General features: G+C 34.6%; 1 protein-coding gene across 8 annotated transcripts in view; it reads right to left on the bottom strand.

Annotated features, from left to right (window-relative positions):
- The window catches only part of neo1a (neogenin 1a), a 173760-nt gene that overhangs the window by 50108 nt on the left and 107834 nt on the right, over positions 1–15818 (bottom strand). For all 8 annotated transcript variants that reach the window (XM_051114569.1, XM_051114565.1, XM_051114564.1 and 5 more), the window contains exons 5-7: positions 9736–9872; positions 732–886; positions 482–602 (exon numbers count right to left, since the gene is read on the bottom strand). In XM_051114569.1, the coding sequence (XP_050970526.1) occupies positions 482–602; positions 732–886; positions 9736–9872 (413 nt within the window). The remainder of the gene's footprint in view (positions 1–481; positions 603–731; positions 887–9735; positions 9873–15818) is intronic.

The following is a 15818-nucleotide window of genomic DNA, read 5'->3' on the forward strand; positions in this document are numbered from 1 at the left end:
TCTTTACTACCTTTCTGGGCCTCAAATGTGGCAGTTGCGTTGCTGTCTATGCAGGGTCAGAAAGCACTCAGATTTCATTAGAAATATTTTAACTAATGACGGAATTTTCATTTATGGGTAAACTATTCCTTTAAAAGTGTACTAAAACTAATACAAGAGCCTCCCAGGAGGAACTAGGTGATACCAAGGGTCTCTGTAACCCTAAGTTCCAGGACCAGGTCTAACTGCTCTAACTAGCTTAATTAATAAGGTCTACCAGGTCAGCCTTGGCCCCAGCGGTTGTATTCCTGCTGATTAACCATCTAGACCATCTACTGATCATAAATTACCAATATGGAACAGCTGGAAACAATTTAAACCAGCTACCACCTTTTTAGCTAGATTTTCCAGCAAAGTTTACAAAGGGAAAACATTTCCACAAAGTTGAATGTGAGCAAATATGATGTTAAGATTTTAAGAAAATATTAATGCTTAAACATACCTTGATCCAGTATGATGAGCTGAGCACTCGACTGCACGTTTCCAGCGTCATTCTCAGCTAAACACTGATAGAAACCTTCATCTGACTTGACCAGGCCCAACACCTGCAAGTTCTGCTCCTTCTGTAAAGAGGCACACAAGAGCATTGCTGTTGTCTTGAAAAAGTACTAAATCGATTTGCAGTCACTGTTAAAATGTTGTGAAAGGTCAACAGCATTTCCTAACTCATGTAGGGCAAGCTGACAACTTACAATGATCTTGAAATAGTCGCTGGGAATGACGGCATCTCCGTTCTTCACCCATTTGATAGTGGGAGCGGGTGAGCCGGTAACCTCGCACTCGAAGATGATGTCTGTGGCTTCATGAGCATATATGCTAGCTGGTTTCTTCAGGAACTGTGGGGAAGCTGAGAAGAAAAGCAATAAAACAAAACAAATCATGTGAGCATGAGAAACCAAACATTTATTTCTTCAAAGAAATGACACTTCAAATGTCTGTATAACATAATGCCAGTAATGATTTCAGGAAAACGATTTGATTTGATTAGGAAAAGAAAATGCTGCTTTTGACTTTTATCAACCTCTAAAAATACCATGAACACCAGGATGTGGCTAAAACATGTACTTCCTAATAGCCAGAGGAAAATGCAAAACCTCCAAAGGCTTCCCATTAGCAAATGAGGTTATTTGATCTTGGAGAAGATAAACAGGACATAGATCATCTCAATAACAAGGTACTGTGCACCAGAATGATTCAGGCCTGTCTGCTGGGATGTAATTGGATTGTTGCTCACTGCTGTGCCTGATTCTCTGCCACACAACCACAACGCTCAGTTGCTGTATATTTTATATGAATTGCACATTTGGAAAACATCACATATAATTTGCATAATATTACTATTCAAGGCTTTACCACTGCACAAATCAGTATGATTCTAAAATAGATATTTGTTGCTCAGACCATATACAGTATATATAAATATGTATGTAATATGTAAATATGTATGTAATTCATTTTCCTCTTAAAAGAAAAATGAGTATAATTACAAATAAACTATACAACAAGCACAGGAATGTAATGGTACATTATATAAATCAAATGTACATAGTACACATTAATATATATAATAAAATACATTGTTTATATAGGGTTAATTGAAAGAAAATATGCATTATTAAAAAAACAAGAAAAGATTTTGAATGAGACTTTAATAAAACAATGTATGTAATTCTTATATATATTATATATGTATATCAGTGTTGCCAAGGTTTTCCCGCGGAACTGGGCAACTTTATCACTGTTGCTGTGGTTGTTTTTCATGTCCGTAGGTTGAAGCAACCCCAATAATGTAATATTTAACCCCTGGAATGCTAATTTTACCAAGGGAATCCCACCAAAAAAATGTGTATTTAACCCCCGGAACACAATTTTTACCTGGGACTCCCCTTGAAACGCGATCAGGCTACTTTTGGGCTAGTTTTGAGTAGCAATTGAGCAGGTTTTGTTGTGAAAACCTGGCAATCATGATGTGTATATATGCATGTATGTGTGGATAGATAGATAAATAGATAGATATATAGATTATATATAAATTTCATATTAATTTGAAAACAAGCAAAAGTGTTTAGAATAATTTAATGTCAGAAAACAATGTATGGAAGTGAATGAAAAAATCTAAATTTATAAATGTGAGCAAAATGAGGAAAGGGTAAAAGTAGCAAATAAAGACTGTAGATTGTCATTTACATAAATATTTATAAAACTGTCAATTCTCAGTAAAAAAAAAACCAATACCAGAATAGCTACATAAAGCTATGACTGGATGTAAACTGAGCTAAACTGAATCTTATTGGATGTTTTCCAGATGAGCTGGGTTCTACAGTATCTGGAACTAGTATATCTAACATAAGTTGCAGCATCAGGGCCAAACTGACAGAGGTAAGGTGATGAATGGCTGTTAGTATGTGCTCCTGCAGTTTGCTGAGGCCTGCACACACAACCTGCTGAAAAACACTTGTCACACACTGCTGGGTTCCTGCTCACGCCAGCTCCACACGGGACAGATGGTTCATGTTTCAATCACTCACTATATCTCACACATAAACCCAGTTGCACATACCCAGAGCAGCACTTATATCGGTGGCCACAGACTGTAAAAATGTTGCATCAGCTGCAAATATACTGATAAAAACTGCACGCAGTTTTACTTTTTCATTGCACAACTACACAACCTCCCTATAAGCCTTTTTTTTTTGTATTAAAGTCAACATGAAATACAATTCACAACCTATTTTACTTCCAGAGTCTTATGTACTTCCAAGTATGAAATATGTTACAGCAGGACATGGCTTTATGATCAGGAACTGGCTGGATTATGAAAAGTGGGTGTTGCAAACCAAAAATGAAGTCAGACCTGAATGCTTGTTTGAAGTGGATTGTGAAGGATTGCATTACATTACAATCACATTCACCAGTTTTGATTTACTGCTTTAGCTATTGTCAATATTTTACAAAGGCTGTATTGTCTACAAATGTGGCCTAAATCCGTGATTAAATATCTATTTAGCTATCGGTTAACATTATTTTCCACGTTTACATATCCTAGATGGCATCAGTCAGTCATGTTAGAGATTTACTGTAGCAGTTGATGAATGAAAATATTCTTTGAGAATAATGTACTTTAATGAATAACACAAGACCAGGAATGTGAGTTGAGAAAGTAAACAGTTTCAATTGTGATTTCATGTTGACTTTAAGGATAAACTGTACGGAAAGGTTGCTAAGACAGCACAAGAGAAGCTTAAGAAAGCCAGAAAATTTATTTCATAGTGAAAGACTGCTTACTATGGAAGCTTTTTTCCACCACAGGATTAAAAAAAAAGAAGGAAAAAAAAAGTAAAAAAGTTGAAACTCTTTATTTTACAATTCTGACTTTTCCCCCTCAGAACTGCGAGAATTATGAGACATAAGCTACCCAGATTCAGTGGAAATGTGGCATTTCTGCAAAACTCAAAATATGTACCTTACAATTACTTACAAATTGTGATCCGTTACTAATTTGAAATTAAATGACAAAAATTGTAGTCAGTAACGTAATCTATTACATTACACATTTTAGGTAATGTAATCAAAACTACTTTTTCATTACTTTTGGATTATTTTTGACCTATCTTGTTTATCATATTGATTTAAATAGGATAATACTGCACCATATTGACAGAAAAATACAAAGAGTAAGAAAATATGTTCTATTTGTTGTTATTAACAACATGAAGTGCATTAAACATTATGTTACGTCAAGGTTTTCCAAACTGGCATTTCAGAAGGAACTGCAGGGGGGGTTTTGAGTTAAATCAAAAGCTAATAATTAATTAAATAATAAAAAAAAGTAAAATTAAAATAAATCGTTTTAAAATCAAAATGAAAAAAAAAAAAACAAAACAAAAAAAAAAACAGAAAAAAAAACAACCTGAAACTGAAAAATTTTTTTTTTTAATATTTTTATTTGTTTACCTGCATGTCATATGACCATTAACCAACACTCTTGGAGTGAAATGAAGGTGCTTCACGATGCCATAGATGCCATTTTGTCTAAATAGTTCCATAAAGAATCTTTAACATCTGAAATACCTTTCTGTTTCACAAAAGGTTCTTTGTAGCGAAAGAAGGTTCTTCAGATTATAAAAAAGGTGAGATGGTTCTTTAAAGAACTTGAGGGTTTTCAGAATGTATATAAGCAGTAGGCTATTTAAGAAAGCAAAATTTAAAAGATGAAAAGGGTAATTAGGGAGAATCAATAAATTACAAATGATTTATTGCTATTGTGGAAATAATATGTAATCATGTAATCTATAAAAAAGTAACTAGCCTGATTATGAGTATTTTAACATGTAATTTAATCTAATTACAAGTACTTAATTTTTGGAATCTGATTACCTAATCCAAATTACATGTAATCAGTTACTATCCAGCTCTGCCTGAACGTACATCTCCAGTTGAAATAAATGCTAGAGGAAGTAAACCTCAGACAACATTTACAGGGTTCCCACATCTTGGTTAACTTCAAATTCAAGGACCTTTCAAGGACTTTCCATGTCCAATACCCTCAAATTCAAGGACTTAATGTGGGGACACATTTCAAGTGAGAGCATGGTTACATCGTGTTACCTTATAAGATACAAGGCCATATGACAGAGATCTGATTATCTATTTGTCGTATTTGTTTTGCATAAAACTGAAGAATATTCGGCTCTACACCTGGCCAAGTGATGGTCTTTTGGATGTCTGGCAAGCCATTCTCTGTAATCTTTGGTGAGCCAAATATCTTGAAACTTGCATTTTCCAGGCATCATGTTTCAGCGGTTTCAGCCTATTTTTGCAATGTTTCCCAGTGTGTCTGAAACACTGAGGTACCATCGTAGTAGTTTTGTGCACACGTGAACGTCATGGCAACGTACAACACAAACTACCTCACACGGGAAACACGTAACGCGCAAATGTGTGTAACTACCATAAATCAAGCAAGCTAGTATGCATAGGACACGAAGTGTTGCGGAAATAACACATTAGCGGACCGGAGCGAATAATAACTTCTTGCACAAAATAAACTGAAGCACTTTTAAGGACATGCATCTATGTATATTTATTTTCAAAAACTTTCCAGGGCCTTTCAAGGATTTCAAGGACCTGTGGGAACCCTGCTTTTATTCCTTTTCATACAGAGTATGATTTACAGGGCCAGAGTTTTGAATGAGAAAGCATAAATTTATGCACAATTCCAAAATAAAAGTAAAAAAACTGATTTGTAAATGATATGTGTCTGCTTCTGGTCTCATCCACATCCAGCTTTTTTTTGCTGAACAAAACAGCTAGTTTTGCTGCTTGATATTGCCAATAAAGTGTGTCTTACCATATTATTTTAATGTATTATCTTAAAGGGGTCATCAGATGCCCATTTTCCACAAGTTGATATGATTCTTTAGGGTCTTAAGGAAAAGTCTATAATATACTTTGGTTAAAAATTCTCGAAGGTAGTGTAAAACAACACCCTTTTTACCTTGCCAAAATCAGCTCTGCAAAAATCATCCTGTTCTGGTCGAGGCTGCTTTAAATGTTAATGAGCTCTGCTCACCCCGCCCCTCTGTACTCTGTGTGGAGTGACGAGCCTGTTTACTTTAAACGCATTTAGCCGCTATACTTGCTAATTAGCACGTTATTAGGAAAGGTGATTGCAAAGACTATTGTTGGAGCGGCCTCTGTCAGTGTGACGCCATAACGACAGGCATCTGAGAATGGCTCAATTTGAAAAGGTGATATTATTTTTACAGATAATTAAAAACCACTGCATGGATTTTTATCATTATAGGTTAGATGTGTACATACACTGCCAACACACATTAATGTTCAACTTGTAAAAGTGAACTTTGCATCCAATGACCCCTTTAATTATGAACACACTGGTTTATAGTGTGAACAGTTTTACTGTTTACAGCATGTTGTTATTCTTCCCGTTATTTCTCTATAGCAGCTAATGAACCGGAAGCCTTGCTCATAAGCTTACTTCTGTGTTGAAGAATAAGGTGGATAGAGCATTACATTTTTAGCAACACTCCCTGGACATCTGAATTCTGAACTGCTGCAACACGTACCTGAAGCAACATAATAAAACACAGCAATATGTGAAAAGCAGAAAAAAACAAACAAACAAATTTGCGAGATGTAAACTTTGAATTCAGTGCAATTCTGTGAAAGATAAGTCTGAATGCTGAGACATAAACTTGCAATTGCAAGAAAAAGGCAGAACTGTGAGATAAGAATAACCTTTTATTTTTTTTTTATTCTGAGGCGGAAACAAGCTTCCATAGGTTACACTCCCTATACATTCTAGAGGAGATTATAGTGATGATAAAACCATCTCAAATGACCACACAGCTCTTATCACCGCCTCGCTTGCATTCAGGAGCACGTCTCAGGTTTCTCGCTATATTACAGACAATGTCAAAGCTCAACACACACTGTTGTTTCCATTCACCCACCCTGCATTTCAGAGCAGGCTAAGAAACAGCAACCTACAAGCTACTCCCTCATGTTCTTTGTACACAGAAAAAAACAGTCTATCAAAGTTTAATAGGATTCTGGGTTTCTCACCTACAGTATAACAAAACATGGCGAGTGCAGAAATTCCCAGATCAATCTGACCCACTCACACTAGCACACATCTCTGCATGTTGACTAGCAATGTACGCAACACAATGTATTCATAACTGTTCTCCACGCGCAGGTTGACATTTAAAATCAGGGCAAACAAGACACGAAAGTCATTGTTTTATTTCACGCTTGAAACAGGAATACATGTTTGTTCTGGAAGCAGTACAACCTGCTCTATCAATAGCATTATGTTGATCACAACAAAACAATTTTGATTTGTTAAAAAAAATAATAGTAATAAACTGCAACAGGAGTAAACAAGAGGGTCCAGTAGGTTTACAGAAATATGAATCTCATATTTTTTGTTAAAGGATGAATTATTCAACATGCATTATTCAGCACAACCTATTACTGTTTGAGCTGTAAAGCATTTTTAGAGGTGGAACTACTGTTCTGGGCAAATTAACTTCTGGTTGTGTGCTACCAATGTAATTCCTGAGAGTGTAGTTATAAATATTACATAGGTTATTCTGCAATGTTATCACACTAGTCTCATGCCAACACGCATAATGTTGAAGTCTTGTAGCTATTACATTTAAAACTATGCATATTTTTTTCTTTTACGACCTGTCTTTATGTATGTCCTGTCCTCTTGTGAAAAAGAAGCTCACTTCATCATACTGTACTTTTTATGTACTTATTATGTAAAAAAATATACTTTAGAAGAATACACTTAAGTGAGAGTTGAATTTAATGTTTTTGGATGCAATAAACAAATTATAATCACTACAATTTTACACATTAGCAACACATTAATGTGATTGAGTTTCTTTAAAGCATGATATAATATAATGACTTAAAATATACTTAATTTGACATTGTAATTAATTACTCACACTCAAGTCGTTCCAGACACGTAAGACCTTCATTCATCTTCATGTTCAAGGCCCAAAATGTAGTAAGGACATCGTTAAAATCGTTAAAACTTGAACGCGGTAGTACCGTTGCTGTCAGGGTCAGAAAGCTCTCGGATTTCATAACAAAATATCTTGATTTGTTTTCCGAAGATGAACAAAGGTCTTACAGGTTTGGAATGACATGAGGGTGAGTAATAAATGACAGAATTTTAATTTTTAAGTGAACTAACCCTTTAAGCACACTTAAGTGGCATTTTATTTGACTGATATTATGTGCAAGTATAATTTTTTTGTAATATATATGGTACAACGGGGCTAAAGGCGCCCTGGGGTCTTTCCTCTAAACCACTAAATGGCACAAAAACGTGGCATAGTACTTTCCAAAACTTTCGCTTTTCAAGATGCACGTGCAAAATTGTTTGATCCTTGAAGCAATCGCAGACAGCAGCTAGAAGTTGATTTTGTGCTTACTCTATCTCATATTTGACGTTTTTTAAATTTTGTAGATTTAAGTAGCAAATGAGAATCGCTAAAATCGCATATATTCTGAGATGTCTTCTTGATTGATTTCAAGTCTTGTTTAAGATAATTAAAGCAACAGTTTTTAAATAACAAATATGTACAAGTATGGTATTTGGGGTAACAATTGGGGCACAATAATTAACATGATCATTAATAAATGGCTGACTTTTTCATTTGTTGTCATGACATGATTATATTCAGATGGTAATATCATATACTATTTTGGGTGTCCATTTTAGAGATAACCACCATGTTTAGAATGTTATTCCATCATATTTAAAATGACAATTTTAAACATCATATAATAAAATATCATTTCTTGTTACTACTGTAAATCTATATTAAATTATTACTTCCTTCAATGCTTTTAGAATCTTTAATTTTTAAAATGATTTTGTTTCTGTACTTTAAAATATATTTTTATATTTACATTTTAATGACACTATATTTATTAAAAAAAAAAATAGTTATTTTAATTTTAAAAATAAGCAGAAAATAGTACAAACTTTGCAAAAGTGATTGTTTTGAACAAGTATTTACTTAGACATTATTTTAAAAAACATTATTATAGCTAAAGTATTTATATCAATACTGTGTGCCCCATGCTGGTGAGCCTTTTACTCCATGTGTGGGGTAAAAGGCCCCTTTGCCACCTCATACATTTATAAAATTTTAAAATAAAATAAACAACATGATTTATTGTCACACAAAATCTGTTGCTCCATAAATGTTCAATACAAACGTGTATATTTTTTCTGCAGTTATACATTTTAGGTGCAGTGAACAGCACATTTTTTCTTGTGCCTTTAGCCCTGTTGTACCTATACCTTATACTACAAGTGCATGTTCAGTGCAATTTTCACAGCACTGAAATGGGCACACCAATCAATAAAATGATTTTCTGTGCCAATCTACATTATATACCATAAATTCTGTTGACAAAATGAACTTCTAATCCCAGAACACTGAAGTGGAACCAAATTTGTACCTATTTTTGTCATTCTATTCAAGAACAAACCCAAAACTATGAGATCCAAATTGTGTTGCTACAGTGCACAATGATTAGCAAAAAAAAAAAAAAAAAATCCTAGAGAGTGTTTGACACTCGCTTGGATTCTGGGAGCTTCTCGGTTTAAGTTTGGCATTGCACCTCTTTTGTGAGCTGCTGGATGTACTATCGCTCCAACACAATACTTCTCCCACCCACAAAGGCAAACTAAAGAGCCTGAAAGTAGGGGCTGGTTGCCCTCCAGTATTTTTTTATCTTTTCATCTTGTCACAGTGTAGGATCAATTCTCAGCAGATGGACAGATGGCCAAAGCTCATTACACACCACATATCTGCATGAAATCTACAGCCCAGATTCTGTTCTATTCTCTGTAATTTCACACCTGTCTGAACCATCTCACATCCCTTTCATCATCCCACAATCACATCTCATGCACTACTATCAGTCCCGCCCAAAACTACAGCTTGAGCAATTACAGAGAACCCCATACCTGTTTCTGTAAACGTGTCTGAAGTGCGATCAGAGCGTGCAATCGAATTACAGAACTTAATGTTACCGAGAAAATGCAACACTTCCTCTGAACAGCACTAGAGGAAAGAACATTACAGTGTGACGTGACAATCACTTGACTAGTCCTTTAACAGTGAGGTTTAATCTTACCTTTCAGCGTGAGCTCAGTCTGGGCCTCAACAGATCCGTTGCCATTGTCTGCCATGCAGCTGTACACACCAGCGTCTTCCTCAGTGAGATTGAAGATCCGCAGACTGCCTCCACCAAGCACTTCAAAGCGGCTCTTGCTGTGCGGAGAAGAGAAAAAGGCGATGTCAATACGTTCCCCGCAGAAAGTTAAATGCATACTTAGCCCAACACTAATTCGATAACTGCAGTACACATGTTCCTTCTTCCATGCACAAAATGGAATCTATATTGAAAAGGGCGCATCCTAACAGAAAAGGACAGCCTCAACATTGTGGTGTTGTGGTTGAGTCGTTAAAGGTCAGGCTTGGTAATCAGAAGGTCTCTGGTTTGATCCCCACCAGGGGCAAATGATGAATGGGTCACCGTTGTGCCCTTGTGGTCACCAAGGCACTTACTCCCAGGATGGCCAGGTAATAATTGTACTGTATGTTACTTTGGATAAAAGGAACTCGTCCCTAAGAGGGTAGTGATAGGAGTAAAATATTGTTAGCTCGCCTCAGAATGTCAAGGTAACTATTATATTAGCTCTTTTTATTTATCCATACATTTTTTCATCCCTGTTACCAAAAATGCTGGCTGAATACAAAAGACATCTCTGAGTTTATTTACGTATTAACCATTTTTCATCTCTGTTACTAAAAGTTATGAGTACAAAAGAAATGTCTGAATTTACTTATGTGTTTTCATCCCTGTAACAGTTTTCATCCCTGTTACAAACATGTCTAACTTTATTTACTATTTTTTCATCCATTATCAAAAGTTGTCTGAATACAAAATAAATGTATGAATTTACTTATTTATTTCCTATTTTTCATTCCTTTTACAAAAAGTTCTCTGAATACAAAAGACGTGGCTGAATGTATTTACTATTATTTATTCCTGTTACCAAAAGTCGACTGAAAACAAAATAAATGTCTCAGTCAGTTTATATATTTGCTATTTTTCATCCCTGTCTGAATACAAAAGAAATGACTGAATTAATTTACAGTATTTATTTGCTAAAAGATGTCTTAATACAAAAGACGTCTAAATTTATTTAGTTTTTTTTTTTATAAAAAAATAAATGTCTGAATTAATTAATTTATTTGCTATTTTCATCCCTGTTACCAAAAATTGTCTGAATACAAAATACATATATGAATTTACTTATTTATTTTCTATTGTTCTTCCCTGTTACCAAAAGTTGTCTTGATACAAAAGACATGTCAGAATTTGTTTATAGTATTTATTTGCTGTATTTTTTTATCATGTTTTATTCAGTTAGCAAAAGTTGTCTAAATACAAAAGAAATGTCTGAATTTGCTTATTTATTTGTTCTTTTCCATCCCTGTTACCCAAGGTTGGCTGAATATGAAATAAATATCTGAATTAGTTTTTTATTTATTTGCTTTTGTTACCAAAAGTTGTTTGGATACAAAATACATGGCTGAATGTATTTACTTTTTTCATTCCTGTTACCAAAAGTTGCCTGAATATAAAAGACATGTCTGAATACAATTTAAAAGCCAGTTTGCTTTATAGTAATAAACATTAAATCAAGCAATATAAATATATATATATTTTACAAAATGAAACAAAAACAGGTAACAGGGTTGCAAGCGACAGGGTTGCAGGTTTAGAATAAATTACACTATTGTTCAAAACCAAATGCCCGTTTGTAGTAATTACTAAACTTTACAATAAAGAAAAACATTTGTTCTTACAATAACCCTGCTAATAGGGTTGAATGGCTGTGCTTTATGAATGCAGTTAGAGCCACAATTTGGGTAGAAATTGAGAAAGTGATTTCTGCAGCAATTCATTTTTTCCTTTGCCCTATTGACAATCGAATGGGTGAATTTTCCACATAGGGAACATGCTGTGATGCTGGGCAAGGAATCAATAGCTTTAAAGAAGAAGAGAGTGGCCACAGTAAGAGGTAGAGGAGCAGGATGGTCTCCTGCACAGAGAACACAGGGATGCAGAGATTGCAGAATCTCCGCTCAACCTGATCTGTCAGCCATTGATTGGCATCAAACACCAGCACATTAATACCAGCAATTCTTACACTGACACATTACCTATTTTTATTTCTCTGCCTGTCTCTTAGTCTCAGCTGTGCAGTAACCTGAACCTGCTGCATTCAAAATTGTGGGTTTTCTAAGACACAACAAGCATGTGCTCTCAGAGGGTCTTCATTATTTTATTTTTGTCTTTTTGTCACTTTTTTCTCCTATGCTTTTAAAAAAAACTTGATTTCTAAGCAACTGATTTAAACAGTGAAATCAACAGAGATGAGCAAACAACTGAGTACTATATAAGCACTATAAACTTAGCCAACAAATATCTAAATAAGAGCAAGACATTCCTACACCACTGCCAATACCAAAATCTGTAATCTGTAAAGTTGTTCAGCAAATGAAACAGTGCTCTGAAGTCCTGACAGGGCAGCCTGACAGTGTCCATTACACATGCCAGACCACAGGACTTGCATAAGAGCCAATAACTCAAAAGTCTTGTGCTCAAAGAAACTCCACCCTACCTCAGCCATCACACATACCTCATCCCAAAGGAAAACCAGCAGATCTCATAAAGGAAGTCTTTGTCCTTTTGGGCTAAAGAACACGCAATGAAACACGTAGGCCCACTGCGGAGCTTTTCCACCTAAGACACGTTTCAGTCTTATGTTTTTCTTTCATGGACTATGACATTATTACTCATATGCTCTTTTAGGGGTATGATTGCTGAAGTTCCACACATCAGTGCCTCTCAGCTGCAACTGTCTAATGATCTCTGCATGCGCCTCTAGTCAAGTGCCTTCAAAACTGTGAGAGAGGAACAGGGTTGGTGACTTACTGACAAAATCACATTTGTCTGTGTGTAATTTCACTTGGTTAATTCTGAACGATTCACCTAGACTCATTGGAACTGCAGCAGACTAATGATTAATAAATAAATGGTAAAATATACATAGTAGTTTTTTTTGTATAAAATGTTCATTCATTCACTATTTTTCAACAAAAAAGGCATAAACAGAAACAATTTTCCCTCCCACTCATTATTCAACAAGTGGTCATTTCCTCCCCCTTACAGGGTTATTTAAAATTCCTCAACTTGTGTAAGCTGGACACATCATATTCTTCATTCAGGACCGTCAGCGCATTAGGAGTGTTGAGGGAGCAGTAATGCTTTCGTTCTGTGATTGAAGTCACATCAAATAACCCAGAACTAATGTGCAAAAGCCTCATGACTGCAGGCAGGTTAGGGCTAACAGCTAGCGCTGCATATGCCGTGATGTATATCCAGTGTGCAGCTCTGAGGCCAAACTACTGGCATCCGTCAACAGAAATCCAACACCAAACTACCGGTGGCTCTGACCCAACCTGCCTCAGAGCAGCCAGCCTGTGATTGATGCCGTCATAAGATACAAGTGAGCGAGATGAAAGGCTGCCTTGTCAACAGCTCAGAAGGTTCTGGCTTGGTCTCCACCCTTAACTGTTCAGCTCCATGGTTGTGACTCCAAACAGAGCATCTACTAATGCTGTGCCAAGAGTTGAATGAGGGTAGTGACATTATTCCATCTGATGCCACCAGCAAAAGTCGTGTGTTACCCCACTGGAAATTCTGATGTTTCTACCCTCATAAAGTCAAACAACGTCACTGATATAATCTATATTTCATAACACGGGGAAAAAATGAAAATCCTGAAAAGAAAACCTTATTAAATAGACTGCCGTTTTTATCAGACACACACACAACGGTTGAATACATATATGTGACCCTGGACTACAAAACCAGTCTTAATTCGCTGGGGTTTATTAGTAGCAATAGCCAAAAATACATTGTATGGGTCAAAATTATTGATTTTTCTTTTATGCCAAAAATCATTAGGATATTAAGTAAAGATCATGTTCCATGAAGACATTTTGTAAAATTCCTACTGTAAATATATCAAAACTTAGTTTTTGATTAGTAATATGCATTATTAAGAATTTCATTTGGACAACTTTAAAGGTGATTTTCTCAATATTTAGATTTTTTTAGATTCCATATATTCAAATAGCTCAATATCTAGGTCAATACTGTCCTATTCTAACAAACCATACATCAATGGAAAGCTTATTTATTCAGCTTTCAGATGATGTATAAATCACAATTTTGAAAAATTTACCCTTATCACTGGTTTTGTGGTCCAGGGTCACATATATATTTATTAGGGGTCAATATTATATATATTATATATATTAGGGGTACTAAAATGTATTTAAAATACATTTATTTTATACTAAGCATACTACAAATACATTTACATATTATGTATTTAATAAAAATAGCCTGCAATTGTACTTTTAGTATACTAAACTGGTATACTTAAAGTCTGCTAAACTGGAACAACTAATTTTGTACTTAATGCACTTTAATTAAGTGGAAGTAGTGTTGAAGTCCAACTAAAGACATACTTAAGTATATTTAATTGTGCTAATGTAAAACTATTGCAAGTGTACTTCAGGGTCACTTTAAATATCTTGAATTTAAAGATACTATTAAAAGATCATACAGTCCTCATCAATAGTGACATTAAAACACACACTAGGCTTAATATTAAGAAATGTGCATTGTGCACAAGTAGTACTCCAAATAAAATTTAATTACAATTTTTATATCAGTAAGTCTCGAGCAATATGAGTAAATATGTTAATAGACTTTAACTGTACTTAGTATGAAATATGTATTTTAAATATATAACTTTTTTTACTAGGGTATACACACACACATTTATTCTATAAAATATTTACATATTTATTATTATTTACATAATATTATTTATTTTATATTTATTATTTATTCCTGGTAGTGTGGCACGCCAGTATTACAAACAAAATAGATGCAGTTTATTTTTACCAAAGTAAGGTAAACTCTGCTTCATTGCATTATTTGGGGAAAAAAAACAAAAAAAACTAAAAAAACTTTTATCACAATACCAGTCATATGGTGTGATCAATAAAGTCATGTGGTGAAAAAAAGAAAATAAAAAAAAGCTCATGAATGTCAGTGCATTTTTAAAAAATACCAGATAATTTTACCTTTTTATTACCAATCAAAGCTGTACTGTGATACTGTCAAAAATGTGAATGATTATTTACTGATTAACAATTACACACATCCTGAATAGAGCATTCAATCACAAACATCATTGTTTTTTGTTTGTTTGTTTGTTTTTATTGTTTGTTTTAGAAAATATGTTTTACATGATGGTTAATGGCATATGATATTTTTTTTTGTTGTTGTTGTTGTTTTTTTTAAATTGTAAACCGTCATGAATACAAAGAGAACATTTTAGGAACTCAGCACATTTAAAAAAATATTTATATAGATTTTTAAGTTTAATTCTTCTTTGTCATTGACTCTTTATCTGGTAAACTTCTCAAAATACCCAAAAGATACTCAGTCCTATCTACAACCATCAAACTAGACGAGTTTAAAGAGCAGCTAAGACCAGTAAACCAACTTCAGACAGTTCAAACTGTTGTTTAACAGCAGGGTAACTGATCCAGACTGGTCTAGATGGGTGATCACCTGCATAACCAACCAAGGTCAACCTAGCAGATCATCTAGGTCAAGCTGTAACCCCGGAATAATCAGATTTTCATGCTGAACAATACTTACTTTTTAACTGAAAATTATGAAATTAACTGTTTTTAAAAGAAGAACTCAGGCAATTAGATTCATATTTATTAATTTACCAACACTGCTGAATAATGAACATTTCGCAGAGCAGATGAATAAATATAGAGCAAAGTAATGTGCAGGTGGTTCTGAAATAGACTGAATATCCTCTCTGGACAGACCTGCATCCTGACAACACCACATGTTTATTGAGTTCAAAGAAGAAAAACATTCCAAGTCAAGAACCCTTATGAGCTAATGTCATATTATTTTCTAAATCCTGAATATTACGTTCTCGCAGCTGCGGTTTCTCCAGTGTCATGTATGCTGCTCTTTTATAGAACAAGGACTGAGCTTCAAATGAAATACCTCAGACGAGGGAAAAACTGAGCATGAAA

This window comes from Labeo rohita, chromosome 7, assembly GCF_022985175.1.
Source record: "Labeo rohita strain BAU-BD-2019 chromosome 7, IGBB_LRoh.1.0, whole genome shotgun sequence".
Classification (NCBI taxonomy): domain Eukaryota; kingdom Metazoa; phylum Chordata; class Actinopteri; order Cypriniformes; family Cyprinidae; genus Labeo; species Labeo rohita.